The sequence below is a fragment of the Rattus norvegicus genome, chromosome 1, assembly GCF_021556685.1.
Source record: "Rattus norvegicus strain SHRSP/BbbUtx chromosome 1, alternate assembly SHRSP_T2T, whole genome shotgun sequence".
NCBI classification, from domain to species: domain Eukaryota; kingdom Metazoa; phylum Chordata; class Mammalia; order Rodentia; family Muridae; genus Rattus; species Rattus norvegicus.
Genome location: NC_141534.1, coordinates 112749465 through 112772766, shown reverse-complemented (window position 1 = coordinate 112772766; position 23302 = coordinate 112749465). Strand labels below are relative to the sequence as shown.

The 23302-nt window shown below is 39.7% G+C and overlaps 1 protein-coding gene across 13 annotated transcripts in view; it reads right to left on the bottom strand.

Annotated features, from left to right (window-relative positions):
* Window positions 1-23302, bottom strand: part of Gas2 (growth arrest-specific 2) — a 131073-nt gene that overhangs the window by 41158 nt on the left and 66613 nt on the right. For all 13 annotated transcript variants that reach the window (XM_087582050.1, XM_087582040.1, XM_087582041.1 and 10 more), the window contains 3 exons: window positions 16751-16814; window positions 8995-9136; window positions 1681-1788 (listed from right to left, as the gene is read on the bottom strand). In XM_087582050.1, coding sequence (XP_087438176.1) covers window positions 1681-1788; window positions 8995-9136; window positions 16751-16814 — 314 coding nt within the window. The remainder of the gene's footprint in view (window positions 1-1680; window positions 1789-8994; window positions 9137-16750; window positions 16815-23302) is intronic.

Here is a 23302-nt window from a genome sequence, read left to right as displayed (position 1 = left end):
CCATCAAAAACTATCACACCTAATAACTACTATAACCTCTTATGCTGGCCATAAAATAGGATATTGAAGTCTTTGACAATTGAACAGACATGAGAGTCAGACACAAGTATGCATACTGCATTCTTTTGCCTGTAGATCCTAGGTGACATCTGAGGAAACAGCATCTAAGTTATTAACATCTCTATCACAAGATAAAAGGCTGTTTCATAAGGCCCTTTGTTTTGACTGTAGGCTCTGGGGTCTCATATTCTAATGGAGGCTGATTCTCACCTGAGCAATTAGCCTGGTAAAATGTTAATGCATCCACAGAGACTCTAAACCACCATTGTTTAATATGGTGATGTGAAAGCAGGCTGCTGAGCTTTAAGCATGTTTTCACTGCAACAAAGAAGGCAACAATAGCTACCTGGGTGCCTGGACACAGGGTGATTCACAAAACTCTAATGCTGGTCAGCTTTTATATCACAAGGCTGTCATTCGGAACCAGAAAAGCTATTTTTACCTAGATTTGTTTGTATTAAGTTAACATTAACCTGAAATTAGGTAAAAATCTAAAATGACTAATAAGATTTAAGATCAAATTAAGAAAACTGTTTCTTTCTATGTGTTGAAGATTCTTAAGGAGGCTTGTTGTATTACTGTTTCCGTTATAAGTTGACAAGAATAACATTTCACACTGACAAGTTTCCTCAGGTGAGAATCAGCCTCCCTTAGAATATGAGACCCCAGAGCCTACAGTCAACACTCTGATGAGTGTTTGCTGTTCCTAACTCTTACTCGATGCATTCCTTAAGATGCTTCGGTTCTTCATCACAACCAAGATGTTTTTAACATGCTCAGATGAGAAGCGAATGGAACATACTTTCCTTAGAAAGAGCCCAGAAGGACACAGAAAGAAAGCACTTCTTTGAACCAAAGCTTTCTGGGGGGATATACATAGTTATACTTTCATTCTTTGAAGGACTTTTAGCCTTAGCAAATACCACAGCCTGTTCTGAGAGACCTAGCTCTCTTGACTGTTAGCAAAGCAGATGCTGAGTAAAATGCTTTAACCATACAGAGTCACCTTCAGCCCCAGAGGACTCTGATGATTTGAGTTGGGGCATCCTCTCTCTGCTAACTCATAAAACTTGGTAGGAACAGCCCCAGTCACTGTTAAGTCAGGATACTGTAGTGAGGTGCCTTTTGTTGGGGTCTGGTGTTGGGGATCAAATCTAGGACCCCAAAATTAAAAGCAAGCCTCCTCCTAACTGTCCTCTATCTCTGGTTCCCTAGAGAGTTTTCAATCTTATCACATTGGTCCCTAATCCAGACCTATGGAAAACCCATGCTGAGCTAATCTGAAAAGCTGCCAAGAAGCAATAGGATGATGACTGATTTCCTCGCTATGATATATGAAGGTCCTGGAAGGGCACGTTTCATTCCACTCTACCGAAATGAAATGAATACAGGAAACATAAATGGCAACCCTCTCCCATGGGAGCTGATACTCCTGTGCGTATAAGGATATGCTCTGGTCACCCAGCCTTCAGTAGGGCATTATCACATCTATTGCTCTGCACATTTAGTGACACCAGAGGGCATTCCTGAATAGTCATGTGCCACATGTCCCCTGACCTTTTCTCTAATTCAGTTTCAGAAAAATGCTCATCAAGACGAGAAGGGGAAAAAGGACTTTACCCTGATGAAGAGGATCTTCTCTCCCACTCGGTATCGACCTTGAGAGAGTCGCTCCACGCAGAACTTGGTTGGGCATTTGCAGGGAGGATCTTCAGAGATTCTTTTTACCTGAAATAGAGAAGCACAATCATTGTCCCCAGGAAGTCACATGTGGTTATTCTCCAAGAGCTCAATCATGGCCGAAGTGTTAATCATTTAGACTTGTTCTATATCAGAAAAGATGTGAGTGTAGGAACTTTGGCTGAAATGTGAAGATGAGGGTCTGGAAACATCTTCTGAGTCTCTGACACTGCATGGTGACAGATGTGAGTTGAAGATTCAGAGACACAGTATGTGTGGGGTCTATATAGCAAAGATACTAAGAGCTAAAAGAAAGCATGCATAGACTAAGCCCACTGAAATCTAGGGCAAATGCGCATGACAGAATGTTTCTTCAATACAATCCCATTATACCAACCTCTTTAATTTTGAAATAAATGAAGAACGAATTAATTTTTCTTGGAAAATTTTTCTTGTTTAAAACTCTAAGGTTTTCCCCTGAAATTTCACCAACACATATTACTCAGACTCATCCACATTTCACCTCATCTTAAGTATCATATATATTAGCTGACATGTAAAATGAAAATCTAAAACATGACTCTGATTAATGTTCTTTTGGAGTTCTCATGAATAGACATGAATACTGTAAATCATAAGAATAGCTCTAGTCCAAGGCACCATAACTTACTGAGCAAATTCTCTACTGAGAAAGGTCAACCCTGGGACTTTGTGGGAAACAACTCCTCAGGAAAAAGGCAGAACCTGTTTGCATCAAATAAGCATGAGAAGCATTTTCTCAAGTGGCCTGCTCTTTCTTCATTTCTTCCTCACTACAGACATAGACTTGGGAGTTGTTGTTGTTGTTGCTGTTGTTGTTGTTGTTGTGTTGTTGTTGTTGTGTTGTTATTGCTGTTGTTGTTGTGTTGTTGTTATTTGTATTTTTACTTGTGTCAAGAACAGAAGCAAAAATAGAAGAGAATAGGCCAGACTAGGAGCACTGGAAACACATAGTTAACTGTGAATGATGGCAGTCCTGCTTCTTACATTACCATGAGGTAATCTGTCTGCCAGGTGCTCTGTTCTCAGCTAGGAACTGAGCCGGTTTAGGGCTGAAATGAGATTTCAAGAGGGGCCTGGTTACTCTGAATTATATTATCTCTCATCCCCAGACTGAGGAAGTTGGTGAAGAGAAGGGAGACAGTGAGAGCCATTTCTTAGAGCTGCATTTAACACCCTGAGAGTCAGCTCAACACAACGGGATGAAAAGAGGAGCACTCAGGCCGACCTGGACGCCTATCAGTGCAGAATCGCTCCACCAGGACATAGGGAAGAAAGCGATCTGAATGGGCACCACTGTGTTTCCTCTGAGAGATCTTGATTAAGGAAGGGGGCTTTATTGTCCACATAAAAGGTCACCTATTTCCCTGCGGTTCCCCTAAGAATCAGACAAGAAAATGTGAGCAGACAAAGGCGGCTCCAGTCCTGGCTCTTTCTGAAGTCGCCCGCTGGAATATGACCATCTTGGCATGGCTTCCCCGGCTTTCTCCGTCCCCTGCTTTCTCCGTCCTCTGCTTCTGCTTCCCGTGCCTCCTCCTTTTACTCTCCCGTACACTCCTCTTGCTTTCCTTTTTGGAGAAGCATACAATAACTGTGTGCTAACCACACACAGAAACTTAGGGAATCACCCGTTTTTTTCTTAAATTCTTTTTTTTTTAAGCAAATTTATTCGGTTACATTAAGTTCAATTACAAATGGCTATGTGTACCTGGTGACTTAGATATAAGGGGTCTGATTTAAACTATTAATGAGGCTCAGATTACTTTTCCTTCTGTCCCACTGTCCCTGAGATAATATACTCCAGTGAAAAAAAACATTAATGCAAAAAATACAATGTGGTTTACAAGACTGAAGATTGAAGGAGACTATAGGAAAGGTCTATGTTCCAGTATATTTGAGAAATTCCAGGTCAATTAGATCTTTTGAGGGAGCTCAGCACAGCCTGTATGATGTTGGCAAGCTTTCTGAATGCCAGGCATGGAAAGTAATACTTTGTATTTCTCACTCTAACCGAATCTCTCCCCACAGGCATTGCGGTGGTAGTGTTTCTTTAAGCATTCTTTGAGAAATGCTTAAAATCTAAAGATTTTACAGGATACGAGGGTTCTCACTGGTAAGAGGCAGATGTGTCTACTTTGTACATTAAATGTGTCCACTAATGCACATTCCTCCATTAAACTAAGAGTTATATTCTCATAAGTGCCCACATAGCTTTGAGCTGGAAGAATAGACCTTAGAGACACAGCAGCTTGAGGGTCCTGCTGTCTTGAGTCCCTATATTACTGTGTGGTAGTGGTTGTTGTTATTGTCTTTTTCCGAGTTGGAATATTAGTAAAACAGGCTCTAATCCCTCTCAGGTTTATTCTACACCTTGGGGTTCTCTTTGTATTTTTTCTCTTCCCAAAGATGAAAAATAGCTAGCCATGAGACAGGCTCCTGAAGATTTGGGAGCATTATTGTTCCTTTTCCCTGTTTCTGGTAAATGGGCACAAATGGTAGCATTTCTTGCATTTCTAACAGGACAGCAGAGCACAAATGGTATATGATTCAGAAGAAATGATTGAATTCAGAGGACAAAGAAGAGACTTTTCACACTGAGCATCTCTAACAGGGAGCTGGGTAGATGTAGACTAATAAAACGCCATTCTGACTGTGAAAATCAGACTGCACCTTGGGAGGAATGAACATTTAGGCCTCACTCACAACTACTTCATTCTATACGTATAAATACTTTAGACAGCAATAAGTTTGATGTAACATTTATCTAGGGTGAAAAATACCAAGAAAAATTTCATGTGTGGGCTGAGGAATCAGCTCAGTGGGTAAAATATTTGTAAAACATTTGGATCCTCAAAAAAATAAAAAAAAAATTAAAAAAAAGAAATCACATGTCTGTAAACCCATGCACTGGGGGATGCAGACAGGAGGATCCCCACAGCTCTTTGGCCAGTTAGTTGGCCTAAAACATGGGCTCCAGGTTTAGTGAGTGACTCTATAAAACACTACCACTACCATAAGGTAAAGAGATAAACAGAGAAATACCAGTGTAAGCCTCTGTGTTCATGGACACAAATGTGTACACAGAAGCACAAGCACCTCCACAGGTACACATGCACACATTTTTATGGAAAATAACACAATGTAAATATGGAAAAAATTAAAATATATTTAAATATGCATTTAAGAGCAAAGTGTCAAGAAGTAGGTTGAGGAACTAACAAGAGTAACCTCACCATGAAAGAGGTGGTTCAAAGGATGGAAGAACTGTAAAACACACTGGGTGAGAACAAGGAGACCTGTGGGCAATCAGTGGAGCAGGGACTCAGGTGGATCCCAGAGGATCCTATTGATTCTGACTCCAGCTAGTAATGTCGTAAAGCATGCTGGCATAATGACTGCCTCCACAGAAGATTTTCAAGACTCTAGCAATGAAACAAAGCTAGGGTAATAATACCTCATAATGAGAGCTCTGAGGTTCTCCTGGCTGAGTAATTATGAAACAAATGTAACACTGGCCAGACACTCCTCAGGTCTGGCACCATAGTATAGGGGAAAAGAGTGTAAGTACATATCACAGCTGAGAGGAGTAGTAAGAATGGTTGTAGCCCTGTAGACACTTGATTTTTGATAAAGAAGCCAAAATCATACAGTGAAAAAATGAAAACATCTTCAACAAATGATGTTGAACTAACTGGATGTCTACATGTAGCAGAAAGAAAATAGATTCAACCTTACCATCCTGCATGAAACTCAAGTCCAAGTAGATCAAGGACCCCAACATAAAACCGATGCACTAAATCTCATAGAACAGAAAGTGAGAAATACCCTTGAATGCATTGGTACAAGACACAATTTCCTGAGCAGAACATGAACAGCTCAGGCTCTAAGACCAAGAATCGACAAATGGGACCTCATGAAGTTGCAAAACTTGTATGAGGCAAAGGACACTGTCAATAGCACAAATCATTGGTAGCCTACAGATTGGGAAAAGATCTTTACCAACCCTACATCTGACAGAGGGCTAATAGACAAAACTGACAAAGAACTCAAGAAGTTGGTACAGATATAAACAGAGAATTCGTAACAGAGGAATCTCCGGTGGCTGAGAAGCACTTAAAGAGATGTTCAGAGTCCTTCATCATCAGGGAAATGCGAATCAGAACCTATCTGAGGCTCCATCTTAGACCCACTGGAATGGCTAAGATGAAAATTCAAGGGACAGCACATGCTGGTGAGGATGTGGAGGAACAGGAATACTTTGTCACTGCTGATGGGAGTACAAACTTGTACAACCACTTTGGAAATCAATTTGGCTGTTTCTCAGAAAACTAGGAATAGTTCTACCTCAAGACACAGCTATATCACTCCTGGGCATATACCCAAAAGAAGCTCTATCATCCCCCAAAGATATTTACTCAACTATGTTTATAGAAGCTTTATTTGTAATAACCAGAAACTGGAAACAACCCTGATGTCCCTCAACTGAAGAATGGATAAAGAAAATGTGGTACATCTACACAATAGAATATCACTCACCTATTAAAAACTAAGACATCATGAATTTTACATGGAAATGAATGGATCTTGAGAATATCATCCTGAATGAGGTAACCCAATTCCAAAAGGACATGCATGGTAAGTATTCACTTATAAGTAGATTATTAGCCATAAAACAACAGGTACCCTGCTATACTTCATGAACCCAAAGAAGATAAACAATAAGGAAGGCCCCAATGAGGAAGCTTGAATCTCACTTAGAAGGAGAAATAAAATAGTCATAAGAGGCAGATGTGGAGAGGGCACACAGAGGGAGGGTTACAGTGAGAGTAAGGGGGGTCATGATCAGGTGTGGGTACAGACAGGAAAGATGGTTAGAAGGTCTTAAAAATGAATGGACACCGGCAACTAACAGGGGCAAGGATGTGGGGGCATCTCCAGGAGGAGACAGAGATCTGGGATAAGTGTGGAGCCCAAGAATCAATGAGCGTGACCTTAGCTGTGACTCACTACACTGGGGATACAGAACATGAAGAGTCCACATCCTATAGGCAGACAGAAACCCCAGTGAAGCAATAGAGGTGCCAACCTACCTACAAAACTTTCAACCCCAAATTTATCCTGTTTACAAGAAATGCAGACATAGGGGATGGAGCAGAGACTAAGGGGATGGCCAACCAATAACTGGCCCAACTTGAGAGATACTCCATGGGCAAGCACCAATGCCTAACACTATTAATGATACTCGGTTATGCTTGCAGACAGGAGAATGCTATCCTTGGAGAGGCTCCACCCAGCAGCTGACTCAAACAGATACAGACATGCACAGCCAAACAGTGGATAGAACTTGGGGATCTTATGAAGAATAGGAGGAAGGATTGCAGGCCCCAAAGAGGATAGGAATTCCACAGTAAGACCAACAGAATCAACTAACCTAGACCTTGGGGCTCTCAGGGTCTGAACTACCAACCATATAACATGCATGAGCTGGACCTAGGCCTCCCCAATCATATGAAGCAGATCTGCAACTTGGTCTTCATGTGGATCCTGAACAACTGGAGTGGTGGTTATCCCAAAATCTGTTGCCTGCATGTGGGATATGTTCTTGTAGTTGGGCTGCTTTTTCTAGCCTCAATGGGAGAAGAAGCATCTAGTCTCCCCGAAACTTGAAGTGCCAGGGTGGAGGGGATATCCAGGGGGACCCCACCTGCTCAGAGAAGAAGGGGATTGAGGATGAGAGAAGGATTGTGGGGTGGGGTGACCTGGAGGGGGCAGTGAATAAGTAAAAAAATATTAAGTTAAAATAAATTTAAAAAACCAGAATAGCTGTGGCAACCCAGAGAGACACATTTGTAAAAAGAAGACCAAACTCATGTTAAATATAAAGAAAAAGCATAAAACACCATGGAAAACTTTCTCTCATAATGTAAACAGCATGACTTTGTTATTATTCAATAGCATCCAATTATTGTAGAAAGTTTAAAAATGAAGGTTTAGGAGGAGCAAGGCATGTGATTGGTCCTAAAAGGATTCCAAGAAGACCTTCCTATGGTATAAAATCTCCCTGACTATTTGCACATTCTGAGTGGTCTGAGTGGCTACCAAAAACAAGCTGGATTAAAATGTATTGTATGGGATACCTTGGTAGGCCAAGCTCAAGTATACTACTACCTTCTTGGGGACTCACAGCTGACCAGGCAGTTAAATTTCTGCTTTTAAAAATTTGTCATGTGGAGAAAAACAAAAAATGGGTACGTGTTTTACTGCACATGAAAGCACCCATCAGCCCACTCTTCCACTCTTTCTCAACTCAGACCTTAGAAAGGGGTCCTGCAGTCCTGGCAGCCTTGCATCCTAATAACTAAAAGCATCAAGGTTGCTACCAGCCTTCCACAGACTTTGCTTGCTCTGACAAGACAATACTTCAGTCTTATACCTCTAGCTCTGTCATGTCCCATAAGCTTGCAGGCAATTATAACCCACAAAAGCAAACTTTGAATAAGCCACACCAAGACAAGTCATGCTTTTTCTTGTTCATTAATGTCTTCATGCATTTAACATATGAGTAGGACAGCACATGGAAATAATTTCAAACATACTACTACCATAAGCAAGGATTGTTTAATATCCCTAGAGACTTCTTTTTCCTATAATGATGACATCACTGCAGTGTGTTCTAATCACCAAAGGCTGTGGTAGAGCACTGCAGAGTATACAGACCCTAGCATTAGATAAACACCTGCTGGAATCTAAGCTCCTCTCCTCCTAGAATCAGGAAACTTCCAATTTCCACCCTCTCCCCATAAGCAATCTTCCTTTCAGATATAAGAGCTCTCAAAAACAATAAAAATAAAGGACAACTCTGGCCAATACCAGGCAATCAATAAAGTCCAGTCACTTTTTCTGCTAGATGCATTGTCCCCTTCCTCAACAATCCTCAAGATTCCTATCCTTATAAGAAGGTGTCAGGAACTAATAAGAATGAGGTTGAAGTGTTTTCAGAAAACATTTTCAAGGAGTTAATGCATTTCTTAGATTTTCAGATACTGTTCAAGCGAATTAAGTGGCACTTTATTTTAAATCACGATGAGCTGTAGGAGCACAAATTTCCTCAGTGGAGATAAAATGAATTCAGAGGAGCTGAAATGCAGAAAGGTCAAAATGATATGAGAGGGCAAGGTAGGTTTTGTAGTTGGAAGACTTGTAAATTTCACTCACTGCATCATCCAGTAGGTTTCCAGTACTCTTCTTCCCTGAAGACTTTGATGAAGGAGAAGGCGAAGGAGATGGGGCAGAAAGTGTCTCTTCTTGTTCAATTTCTTTTTCCAGCTTTATCAGACCAGGAGGCTCCACACCATACCTTTCAAAATCATCAGATAGTTATGCATACACATGCATGTGCACACAGCATAACAATGCAACAGCTATACAACATTCTGGATTGTGAGTGCTGAGAACTACTGCCCTTTAAAAGTGGCATAGACTCCCTGACAGTGAAATGGAACTTTGTGAATTAATGTCCTTGGAGCAAGGTAAAATACATATAGCTGCTGTGTATGTGTATGTGTATGTGTATGAATATGCAATCAGTTTAACATATTACTTACTGTCTCAGTGACTTGGACACACACAGGGGACTTATCTTAAACTTTTCCTTTATCAGAATTGACAATAGCAATGCTATAATGAAAGCCTAATTTGGAATATAAGCTTGGTAATGACCGAGATTAAAACAGAGGACCAGAATCAAAATTAAAACAATAGAACCCTAAAATTAAAACAAACTAACTTATTCAACAGACAAGAGATTCACTGTGAGCTGATCATTTCCTACACAGCAAGAGCATTGCACATGGTTGCACAATATTACAAGCCCTTAGGAATAGGGCAGTGAATGCACAAACATTATTAATGGGAAAGAAAACAAGAATAATTCAGAACACTGGTGTATAAAAGATCTGTAAACACTGCATGTTTAAGAGACTTAGAGAAGCAGAAGGCAGGGCAATGGGTAAGAGAGCACATGATAGTGTCTGTTATCCTTGTATCTCCCCATCAGGTTTTCCTTAATTAAAATTTAAAGAAAGATGCACTAAGATGTATAGGTATGTATCAGCTTTGCTTAGTGGGGAACAGCAAAGATAATTCTGAAATTTGACAGCTATGAGGCATTTAGGAAATAATCTAGGCATACATTTTCATTAACCAAAAGATGAATGTCTGCAGAAGACAGAGATAGGAAAGACTCCCGATAAAGACTTGCTGTTGTCAGTTTGCCTATTCTTTCTGATCAGGTATTGTTATAAAGGGGAGAAAGCACTACTTGGTTATTAAAAGGTTGTTCTGAACCAAATGTGGTGGTACACACCTGTGCTCACAGCACTCAGGAGGCAGAAGCAACACATCAACTTTCTGATCAGACTAGACTAATTCGAGCTACCCTCTTTCCAGATGAAACAGAGAAACAAACTGGGAGCTATGAAATAGTATACAATAGTCCATGAGCAGAAATTAAGTGCAGACACCATGCTTATGATTCTCAGTTGAACACTTTGTCAATTCAGCAGCCAATGTCAAACCTTGCCTATGTCCTCCACTGGTGGTTTGCTACTTTAATAGATGTCACTGCATTCAAGTGCAGGGCACGTTTCTACAGAGGCAGTTTTTCTCCTGGTGATGTTTAATCCTGACAGAGGGGCTCAGTTGGTTCAGTTCTTGTCTCCTCTTGGCTCATCACCTAAACTTCTTGCAATGAAAGGACATGGCTAAGTTGACAAGGTTTCACTAGTTCCCTAGTTTATCTAGGGAGAAATCTCCCTCTCCATAGACCCCAGGCCATTTCCTCCTTGCTGATAGCCTTATTCTAGAGTTCAGTCATAGACACTCATCATGACTATTAACTTGGGCCTTTTAAGTCATAACAGAAACATTGCAATTCTTTTTTCTTTTATTTCTTTTTTTTCTGCAGAATCTGAAGAGTAGAGAAGGAAGGGTTCAGTGCATCAAGATGCCTTTTGAGAGCTGCAAAGCTTATGTAAGAATTAAGTACACAGTTTACAATGCCACAACAGTCTCTAATCTATTAAGTAACTTTTGTTCCATAGTAAACAAACAGTTGCTATAAAGATTTGGTTACCAAATTTCATAGTTCTTTTGTATTTATAAACCAATTAATGCATCATTCAAGACACATGGAGTACTACAGATTCTATTCTATTACTAGAATGTTTCACAACAACCTCAGATTTCCTAACAGGCTAGAGAGACTTTGGAAGGCAACCCTCCAAGCTGTTATAGATTTCTGTGGATTCTTAGCTCCATTAAGGTATAAATCTTGATGGTGTTGAATGTTCTCAAGAGAATAATATAAACCTGGTTGAGTCTGGAGGAATCTGAGACACTGTGATCACACACACTCTACATCAATTGTAAGGGAAAACATCATATTTTAAAATATAGATAGACTAGAAAATATTTATATTCACCCACAGGTGGATGAAGGCCACCTCCCAAAAACAAGGTGCATATACTTTGTCCTAAAAGAAATAAAACAATAGCAAGACTGCTATTTGAGCAGCAACAGGCTCAGCTCATGTCCAACACAAAACAAACGGGCCAGCTTTGATGAAACTGGAACAGACTCACACATGAAAATGTTTCCTTGGAGATTCTCCTTACCTGAGAGATCTGCAAACAGGCTGTGCCACTGACACAGAAAGTCAGCACTGAGCCCAGAATCCTGTGCTTAATTTGGCCTTTGAATTCTTCAAGCTGCTCAGGGTAGAACTGGGTAGTACCAGAATACAAATGAATATGATTTGTTGGCTTCCTGTCCATCTGGGGGCTATTAGCTGACTATCATGACCCACCCTCAACACTAGAGACCTGCACCCATAAGCCAGCTTAGTTGTCAAATGCATTTGTTCTTCAAAAGGCAACCTTGGTTTGGTATCAGTAACTTCTAACCTCTGTACACACCCATTCTTTCTATAATCTTTTCACACATTAATGTTTCTTAGAACAGGATGGTAGAATTTGGGGAGAAGGGAGTTTTCCTTTCTAAACTCAATAAAGGGTCCAACTGGAGTCATCGAGGATGTTGAATTCACTGAAACTAAGTCCTGATCCTCAGAGGTTGGACACTTACTTTCACCTCACTAAAAAGTAAGATATTCATAGGTTTGGCAACTGTAAAAGAAGAATATAAGAATGGTTCTCTCATTTTGCTGGCAAAATTTAGCCGGGATTAAGCTAACTGGAAGAAATACACCACCAAACTCATTCCTGACCTAGAAAGTCTATTCAAAGTATTTAGTAGTCTGTACTTTCCAACAAGAGACATCTGTGTTCCATTGTAGTAGGGTCGGGGGACAAATTTTACAGACTAATGAAACTCCCTCTTTGTAAGGCATGTAACAGATGGTTTATAGATCCTTGCCAGATAATATTGCCCCATTTTTCCTATTTTAAGACAATGTAAACTTAGATTTATATGTGGAAAATGCCCCAGTCATGGGAAAGGGTGCATAAACTCCCAGTAGTCCTTGCAGGTCCTCCAAGTGAATCAATTACTGATCTTAACACATGATCACTTTTCTTTTAAGTAACATTTCATTAGACCATGACTGAAAAAGAAGATTAAAGAAAATGTCCTTAAAATATTTCCTTTGAATAGTCATAAATTTGTTCTGGATCAAGAGAACACCAAAAGCCAAGGTCATAAGATGACACGGTGTCCTGCTGACACCCAAATTAGCCATTTCAGAAGTTTTCATTTTTATCATGAAGATAACCTTAATCCTGCAGTCAGAAAAGATGTTGAAATCAGAGTTATTTAGTTCTTTGTTTTACATATTTTTTAGTATAGAATAGAGCCTATTTAGGGACATGGGAAGGGGCATTAAGAAGGAAATAGAAGGGAAGAGAGAGCCATTTTGCATAACTTAATACTAAAGTATTGGTCAAAAAATCTTTTGATTTTGTTGAGCTGCTTTGGTTAATGCCATCTTTTTTTGAAGTCAGAATTGGGTATTTTTCTGATACACTAGTAGAAAGATTTACCTTTCCAACAATGACAGCTCTGTTTAGTTAAAACCTAAAGAAATTTTACAATGAGAACAGATGTCACCATCTCAGAGCCCAGATTGGCCCCAGTTCTTCAAAGAGTTCTGCTGAGTGTCCCTAGGCAGAGAAGCACAGTAGAGACTCCAAGCATCATTTCTGAAGTGATGGTGGTGCTCTGAGGAACATACATGTGAAATCTGGAGGTACCACTTAGAGTGGACTATAAGAAGGTACCCCTTATCAGTGCAGAAATCACACAACTCAAGAGATTTCAGGAACCTCAGTAGGATCAAACTCATCTTTATGTGAGGAGATGAATGTAGTTTTTTGGGTGTGCTCTGATAACCACTCCTGGTTTGGGCCAAAATTATTCAAATGCACGAATCTGTGTAGTCTTCAGCAGTAGACACGAGAGGAGAAAGTGTCTAAATCTAGATCTAAACCTCAGGCATATGTGAAATGAGATTAAGCGGGGTGGGTTGTCTTTCTGTCATGCTATTCTACCTCTGGAGCTTCCAGCACAACCAAACAATTAGCTTGGATGTGTTCAGAAAGAAACAAATGGGCATTTTTACCAAAATAAGTTTATCTGACTGGCATCCTATCAACTGTCTAGTGAAAGTAACAGCACAAGGAAAGCACGTACCCATTTTCTTCTGTGCTGAACTGTATACAGTGCTTTACATGACTCCCTCAGTTGAAGGAGACAGAAATATAATCAAAAGCTCAATATTGCAACTTCAGAGTGATCGTCACCTTAACTCCACCATGAAGGACTTACTTCCATAGTGTATTTTCTGGAATAAATGTAGCCTTTATCTTAACTCATATGGTCATAAAATGTGGGTGTGTGCAGAGCAATACACAATAACCATCACCTAAAATACCTGTGCTACTCTTCAGATATAGGTTAGTGTAGAGTGTTCAACCCACATATGAAAGCCCTGGGATAGGTCCCCAGCACCCTGTGCTCACAGGGGTGCATGCCCAGGATCCTGACACTGGAAAAGTTGAAGTTGGACACCAGGATCATTCTCAACTCTACAAAGAGTATGAGGCCAGCCTGGCCTTCAGGGCTGTTTCAAAATAAACTAATTGACTGACTAATTAATTAATTATACTGAGGAAGAAACTCCATATGATATTTGACATTGAAATTGATAAATACAATGCTATTTTCTTCACTAACTAAGATCTGCATTAATTTTACATTCCTATGTCAAAGGTAATTGTCAGATCCAAAGCTGGTAGCCAAGCTTCAGTTTTGGTGGGGGTCATAACTAGAAATGCACTTTCTGAATTACAGTATTAATGTGATGAAAAGCAGTTGTAAAATAAAATGTCAAAAGCAGAGAAATGACTATCAGCCAGACGAAGACTGCAACTGCCCCAGCTTCTCTGAGAAGTCAGTCTTCCTGTGGAGGCAGTCTTCTTGTGGCCATGCTCTGTTCTCAAAACTTGACCATCTAATGAATCCATTTGTACTGTTTAGACACAAAGTAGAATCTGGTGTTTTTCTCATATTTAAATCTCATATTTAAATAATTATATATATAATTATATCACACACTACTTTCTTAATAGAACTTCTAGACTCTCTAGTCTTTTTCAAGCAGATTATCTCCAAGGCAGCTGCTGATTATGTCTTTCCTTAGTGCGTGTTTCTTCTATGTGCTGGTTGTTGAATGTGACTGGGGCAGAAGCTCCAATGCTAGTGCAGCAATGTTTTTGTCCTTCTGTGGAAGAACTGAAGAGGTTTGGCATTCTGACTGGCCAAGGGATGCAGGCTCATGTTGTACCTGAAAGGTAGACCCTAACTGATGAAGGACAAGACTGTCACCCATACCCTTTAAATGGGTATCTGGAAATCTTGTGGAACTAAAGATATCTTTAAATGTTTCATTTGTCATTCCTTGTTGGATAACACACAGTAATATTAATTTTTATTTTTTTATTATATATTTCTTTACTTACATTTCAAAAGTTATTCCCCTTACCGGTTTCCTGTCCATAAGCCCCCATTCCCTCCCTTCCCCCTTCCCCCATTCCCCCTATACATCCCCCATATTCCCCTGCACTGGGGGTCCAACCTTGACAAGACCAAGGGCTTTCCCTTCCCCTGGTGTCCCAACAAGGCTATGCTCTGCTACATATGCAGTTGGAGCCCTGGGTCAGTCCAAGTACAGTCTTTCAGTAGTGGTTTAGTCCCTGGAAGCTCTGGTTGGTTGGCATTGTTGTTTTTATGGGGTTGCAAGCTATTTAACCCTTTCAATACTTCCTTTAATTCCCCCCACCTCCAAGAGGGTCCTGTTCTCAGTTCAGTGGATTGTTGCTAGCAATGACCTCTGTATTGGACATGCTCTGGATGTGTCTCTCAGGAAAGATCTATATTCGGTCCCTTTCAGCATGCATTTTTTTTAGCTTCATCAATCTTATCTAGTTTGGTGGCTGTATATATATGGGCCACATGTGGGGCAGGCTCTGAATGGACATTCCTTGAGTCGCTAAACTTTGCTTCCATATCCCCTCCTATGGATTTTTTCCCCTTTTAAGAAGGAGTGGGAGCATCTGCATTTTGGTCATCCTTCTTGAACTTCCTGTGGTCTATAGATTGCATCTTGGGTAATATGAGCTTTTTGGCTAATATCCACTTATCAATGAGTGCATAACAAGTGTTTTTTTTTCTGTGATTGAGTAACCTCACTCAGGATGATATATTCTAGTTCATTCCATTTGCCTATGAATTTCATGAAGTCATTGTTTTTGATAGCTGAGTAGTACTCCATTGTGTAGATGTACCACATTTTTTTAATCCATTCTTCTGTTGAAGGGTATCTGGGTTCTTTCCAGCTTCTGGCTATTACAAATAAGGCTGCTATGAACATAGTGGAGCATGTGTCTTTGTTGTATGTTGGAGCATCTTTTGGGTATATATGCCCAAGAGAGGTATAGCTGGGTTCTCAGGTAGTGTAATGTCCAATTTTCTGAAGGACTTTCAGACTGATTTCCAGAGTGGTTGTACCAGTTTGCAATCCCACCAACAATGGAGGAGTGTTCCTCTTTCTCCACATCCTCGTTAATCAAAAACACTAAAGCAATCTTTTTCACTGTAATTATTTTGGTAAAACAAAATATCCTATATATTCACTAAAAATGTATTGGTTATGGTGATTTAAAGAATTTAGGCTTGCTTCTGACTATTAATAAAAAGTGTATATTCTTTGGCAGTGTTTGTTGCTGGAGCACACAAGTCTCACAATATACAAAGTTTTCTTTCTCCTAATTTTCTATTCAATCTCCATGTAAGTTCACCAGTTTTATCTCTCACCCCATTTTACTGGTACATATGATATTGACACCTACATGGACATACAGACAATCGGGCATACAGATATTAAATAGAAATAAAGGATGAAAGGGGAGGAAATAAGAGAACAGATTTCCCATTGAGTAAACTGTCCCATAAAGTGTCAAGCAGGGACCTGAAGAGATGACTAAGTGGCTATCGTCACTTCCTGCTTTTCTATAGGATCCACACTGGGCATATCACACTGCCTGCAACTCCAGTTCCAGGGACTCCAATGTCTTTTTCTGGACTCTGCAGGCTCCTAAATGCACACAGTGCATATTCAGACAAGCAGGCACACAATACCTACTGAAGCTTTTAGGCATGAAAGAAATTGCATTTCATTTAAAGATATCAATGACAAAGATTGTCCTAACCACATGACTGCAGTGTTGACAGTAGTAGAGGCATACTTTTAACTATGGCTCTCAACATGATTCAAGCAACTTCATTTGTTAAATGGTTTCTTAGAATCTGTTAGAATATCAACAATGAGAAGCCAGCATGCTTTTGTTGCCTGAGGCTGAGATGGGTCAGTGTCCTGTCATGAGAAGTCTTACCTACCTGGCTGCAATCCGACCAAGCTCTAGCAAACAGAGACACACTTCTCGGGGCTGCTTATGCAGAACTGGAAGAGAAGACAGACATAAACATCTTTACAATAGAAAATATTGAAAAGTATCCATGGGAAAAAGACTTGCCAATGACCCTACTCTTGCCCTCACAGGCAGAGGTGAGCTACTTTTCATTCTGCCATTCATAAGACCCACAAACTGAAGATGCACAGTAGTTTTGGGAAATCCAATGAAGTCTTGCTGTAAAACCCTGCTTTCAGTTAGTTAATATTAGTAAGTCTGTGTTTGATGCACATGTAGCAGTAGCTATGATATAAGTAAGGTAAACCTCGCACACAAACTGTGCAGTGAGGATTAACCTTTTGAATATATTGTGCACACTCCCGATTTTTATATAAAATTGAATTAATAAGGATAAAATTTATAAACTACAATTCTTTGTTCACCTCCAAATAAAGGCATATGTCAAATGGGACCTACAATTTGATGTTCTCTGATAATCAATTATTGATAATTTAGAAAAAGACACACTCCACTGACTGGATTCTTAAGTCATGTGTGTATAAAAATGGTCCCATCAGCCATGAGACAAGCTGATGAGAAGATTTCTTTAGTTGCTATTCCTGAATTACATGACGCTATTGCATGGTGAAGCTGTTCTGTGCATGGGCTTGGGCAGATCAATGCAGACAAGACATGCTTGCCTTGCTGAGTCAATGCGAGGAGCAGTGTTGCTTGTTCTAGCCTCCTACTCAAAATTGGGGCAATTAAAATGTTATATCTAACATCGAATAAATAAAGAATGTAACAAATCCTTACATGGGGAAAAGTCTTCACAAAGCTATTATTCTAGGGGTTGGGGATTTAGCTCAGTGGTAGAGCCCTTGCCTAGGAAGCGCAAGGCCCTGGGTTCGGTCCCCAGCTCCGAAAAAAAAAAGAACAAAAAAAAAAGCTATTATTCTAATAAGAAAAATAATATTTATTGATAAGACAAATAGAACTCTTCTAATTAATAAAGCTGGAATTTTATAATTCAAGTCCTACTCTCTATTTATTCACTTAATCTAAATATTATAATTTCCTGTCTACACTCATTATATAATAAAAATGTTTAACAGGATTTGCTTGGGATAGATTTGAATATTAAATATATTTGTAATTTCATGTGGTTGGAATAGTTATTCAAATTAAGTATCATTAATAATATGGTTGTAAAATGTCACTTTTAAACTTAGAAAGTCAGAAATGCTTACTAAAAGCATAATTGATCATGGAAACCCTGGAATAAAAAATATTCCCATTCCTAATAAGCAAAGGAGCTTCAGTTGCCAGTGAGGCATTCTCATAGAACCTAAGTAAGGAGTCCTGAGTAGTTTCTAATTGAATACATATTCTTTACATAAATATCTCACAGCTCCAGATATACATGTGTCAGCTGACTGTGGCTAGGATGACAGTCAGCTCATAAAGCCTAATGTGTAGTTCAGTCAACTTCAATTCAGTGACTAGGGGCATGTGTCGTTATACAGACAGCAATGTCAGACAAAGGACAACACTGAATACCACAGAAACAAAAAGACTGAAATCAATCCAACTCATCTATTTCTTCATATCTTAGCTTTTTAAAGCATGGCACTAAAATTAAACACCGAGTTCTGAGTGGGAGAAAGAATGAATGGAAGTGAGGAAAGGAAGATGTTTATGTCCCTGCTGCTTCCCTCATCTTCAGTGTGAGTGGTGGGAAGGAGACACAGTGTCATTCACTTCTAGATGCCAGTGAGAGCTATGTGAAGGAGACACAGTGTCATTCACTTCTAGATGCCAGTGAGAGCTATGTGAAGGAGACACAGTGTCATTCACTTCTAGATGCCAGTGAGAGCTATGTGAAGGAGACACAGTGTCATTCACTTCTAGATGCCAGTGAGAGCTATGTGAAGGAGACACAGTGTCATTCACTTCTAGATGCCAGTGAGAGCTATGTGAAGGAGACACAGTGTCATTCACTTCTAGATGCCAGTGAGAGCTATGTGAAGGAGACACAGTGTCATTCACTTCTAGATGCCAGTGAGAGCTATGTGAAGGAGACACAGGGTCATTCACTTCTAGATGCCAGTGAGAGCTATGTGAAGGAGACACAGTGTCATTCACTTCTAGATGCCAGTGAGAGCTATGTGAAGGAGACACAGGGTCATTCACTTCTAGATGGAAACATCAAAACAGTAGTGGTCAGGACAAGTATGCCCACATGTAGGCAATGACCAACTGTTAAAAAGAAACACCTGACACAACTGTCATGACTCAACTGTAATGAGATCTGATGCCTTCTTCTGGTGTGTCTGAAGACAGCTACAGTGTACTCATATACATAAAATAAATAAATCTTTTTTTAAAAAAGGAAGAAGGAGCAGTCACAAAGACTCAGTGGACAAAAAGTCTGAGAGGACCCAAAATCTAGAACAATGTGGTTCTTGGTAGGGAGAGTTTCCCTAAATCATCCCTACCCAGAATCACAGGGCTAAGGTTGGGAGCAGGTAATGCCCAAGATGACTCACAGTCTGGCATCATCTGGCCTTGATGAACAGACCACTCCCCAGAGAATGCCTACAATGGCACCAAGATACCCTGGTAGACAGAGCAAGCCTAAGATGATTGCAAGCCTGTGACCCATAGCATTGGTGGAGCACAGCAAGATGACTCACAGTCTGGCATCATCTGGCCTTGATGATTTTGTACAAGTAAAGGCTACAATATTTAGGGCAACCTAGAGAGAAATGTTTAGGTGTTGGTTTTTTGCTTTTTGGTTTTTTTTTTTTTTGGAAAAAAGGATAGAATAAAACACTATTGACATGTTTTAAAATTAAAAATATATCATAAATTTATGACTGAATATCATCTCATTGTAGGGAATAATTCCTATTAAATCTGAGGGGAAGCGAGTAAAAAGGTAAACTGAAGGGCAGTCTGAAGATCAGTGTATTAGTTAACATTATAATATCAATGAGCTTCTCTTACAGTAACATCTTTATTAAAAATATGTAAGTATGTGATATGGCACGTTATAAAGCACACTATACTTATGTGACATACGACATTCACAATGAGTATGATGACTTGGTGGTTTCTGTAGGTATTCGTATTTCCTGTTACAATCTATATATTCAAAAGCTGAGGGCTGGGTAAGTGTAGGGTCAAGCACAAACTGTCCCCTGTGTGTTGTTACTCTGGGTGATACCCACAGTGAAATCTAATTTAAATACAAGAGCTGCCAAGGGTTGCCATTTATGAGGCACAGAGCAAATCTAAAGATTTCAGTGCCTACAACAACAAACTAACTGGTCTGCAATGAAGAAGAAAGATTCTCATAGATAACTGATGCTGGGTGTGATGACTACCATTAATTATAAACTTGATGCCTAGCAGACTGGCCTACTGGTGCAACTGAAGTAAGGCCAGCCTCTGAGAATGCCCAAGTCAATTGACACAGAAGGACTAATCTTCACTCTGAGCAGGGCATTCCCTGAGCAGGAATCCCCGGCTATATAAAATAAGAATGTGTGTACAATGTAAGCTCCTGCCTCTGTCATTTCACGCACGCACACACACACACACACACACAGAGAGAGAGAGAGAGAGAGAGAGAGAGAGAGAGAGAGAGAACTAGAATTCCAAAACAAAATATGCCTGTCTCCCTTAGTTTGATTTTGACAGATGTTTTAGTTTAGCAACAAGAAATGAAGACATCACATGGCTGAGGATTTTTATCAACTCAATAGGTTTTAAAACAGAGCGAGGATGCACACAAATAATACACACACGTTCCACACGGTGTTCTCACACATGAGGGAAGCACTGTAAAGGGGAAGAAGTGTAGTGAAGTCCGGTGAACAATATGCCAGCCCAGGGCTTCCTTTCTCCAGCGTTGTGATCAGGGCAAGTGTACCTGTCGGTTTTATGCAGTTACTTATTGTCCTTTAATTTAAAATAGTCCTATACAACTTTCTAAATTATGCAAAGTATGCATTTCTGTAAGGGGTATAGTATTTGGAGGTGAAAAAAAATGAGTTCACATCGTGGCTACCACTTGGGAGTAGTAAAATGTGATCATAAATTATTTAATTCTCCCTGACACAAACTTTTGTTTGTTCAGTGACATTGACTGGCAGACAACAAGGGGTAGCAGATGTGCCGTGCTTAGCTGCCCTTGATGAGCATGGACATAAAACCATCAAACCTGAGTCAATGTACACCCCACCCTGCAAAAGCTACAGAACTGCCCAGTATCCTTTCAAGCAACTTCAATTCTTTACAGTCCCTGAAGCTGCCACCCAGTAAGCTACCCAACAGTGTTCATATACCGAGTGTTATTCTCCTGGACATTTTCCTAGACACTGTGCAGACAGCTAGTTCTGAGAAGTCATGGCTAAATCTCCAAGTAATAGCTGGTGTAGGAGATGGTTGTAAACCCCTGCAGTCCCAGCACCTAGAGGTCAGGATCCAAATCATCCTTAGCTACATAATGAGTTCCCCCAGGGTTGGCCTGAACTGTTTGAGACCATTCTCAGGAAAGAGATAAAAAGAACAAAAACAAATTAAATGTAACAAATTAAAGACATGAGTTAAAATGCTAAAACCCTATTTTTTTAAAGTAAAAGAAGCTTCTAAAAGAAATCAAAACCAAATAACCCTGAAGAAAAGTCCAATGAATGCAAACGCGTGGCACAATACTAATACCTGACAAATACGACATTCATATCGACAGACTTGATTCAACCCAGAGACGCATTCTTACAGTTTTCAGTACAGAAAACTACAGGAACAGGAACAGGAACAGGAACAGGAACAGGAACAGGAACAGGAACAGGAACAGGAACAGGAACAGGAACAGGGGGCTTGTCACACAAGGGAGGCAGGCATCAAGTATTGTTTTTCTGATGCAGCCAGTGACCAGGCAGTGTAGGCTGAGGACAGTTATTCTTCAACTCCAGAGAGGTCCATCTCACTCCAGTGAAGTATCTCACTTTAGTGAGGCCATAGATTTGCTATGGAGAATGTCTGGAACCACAGATCGCAGGCTTTGTTAAAAGTCCTGCTAGTCAATGGTGCATGGAAAGAACAGAAACCACACAACAAGCACAGGCACAGGGAACCAGAACTTAAAGGGCGACAGTCACTTGAGTCATACAGTGCATGCTACACAGCAGACAGCAAACCCGTTTCTCGGTGGGCAGATTCTTTCTCTGAGAAACAGATGAATAGTCATTGCGCTCCAGGTCCTACAATCAGTCAACAACATGTTGATATTGACACCAGTACTGCAAGCAATTTGTGTGCTTTCAGAGTTTCCCTGACCACCCCCTCCCCCACCTCCCAGATAATAAAAATGTGTGCGATCAGAGAAAATCAAACCAGTCACTGGGGGAAGAAAGCTGACATATTCTAAATGAGTTTTCTTTTGTTAGTTGCATGAACTGCTTATAAATAAAAGCATCACTCTTCAGGAAAGTGTATTATACATTAAAAGTCTTAGAAAAATCACATAAGAGCATCAATTTATGACATTATTTTAAAATATTTTAAACAGAATAAATCAAATGTTTCTGATTTTAAATTACAAAACGAGTCACATAAAAATAACCAATGTCATTTTAAAGGTGATTAAAATATCTAAACTGACACTTGAAAATGTCAATTGCTGATGGAAGGAATATTGACAAATATAGTCTAATAATTTTTATATATTTCTTTTGAAATAAAAATATAAATATTTTACTGCTTTGTAACCTGTTTTTATTTCATGTTTTAAAATTCTCTAAAATAATAAATGGAGAACTATTTTGATACTAGGCTTACGAATGACATACATTTACATTAGAAGAAATATCTATTGCTATCTTTTTCGTGTCAAATATAATCACAAACACTGAGAAAGCGTCCAGAAGGGCTAATGTTTATCTAATGGGTCAGCTAGGTCAGGGTAGGTATCACATGGACACGGTCAGAGCTACAGCTACACAGTGTGTGCAGAAACACAGCCTCTGTGGCAGGTTCCACCCAGCTTTTGGTCACCTGAACTCTATAGCCTCAGAGTTGAAAGGCTTCCATAATATGCTAATGCATGAAAGGCCAGTAAATGGTCCTCTGTGTCAATCACTCTAATTTCTTCCAAAGATGCATTAAGCAAGTTCTCCATGTCTCCAACCACATGCTGTAAGACTCTTTACTACCAAGCTTGCTAGCAAGTCAAGATTGTATCACTTACAACCTAATTACTCTCCATTCTTCTTTCATAGTCTGGACATAACCTTTAGAGGTACATAGGCATGTCTAATGTTTACCTCATGCATTATATCATATTCCTTTCATAGTCTCGGGAATATGAGTTTAATTTTGATATCTAGAGACCATGACAACATGTTGAAAATAACTTTGAATGCCAAGGATATGTATTTTTATTTTTTCAATGTCTCAGTGGACATTGTGGTTTCTGTCTTTTATAATTTCCTTTAGAGAAGTCAGTAAAAATTTTAAAAGTCAGTTAAGG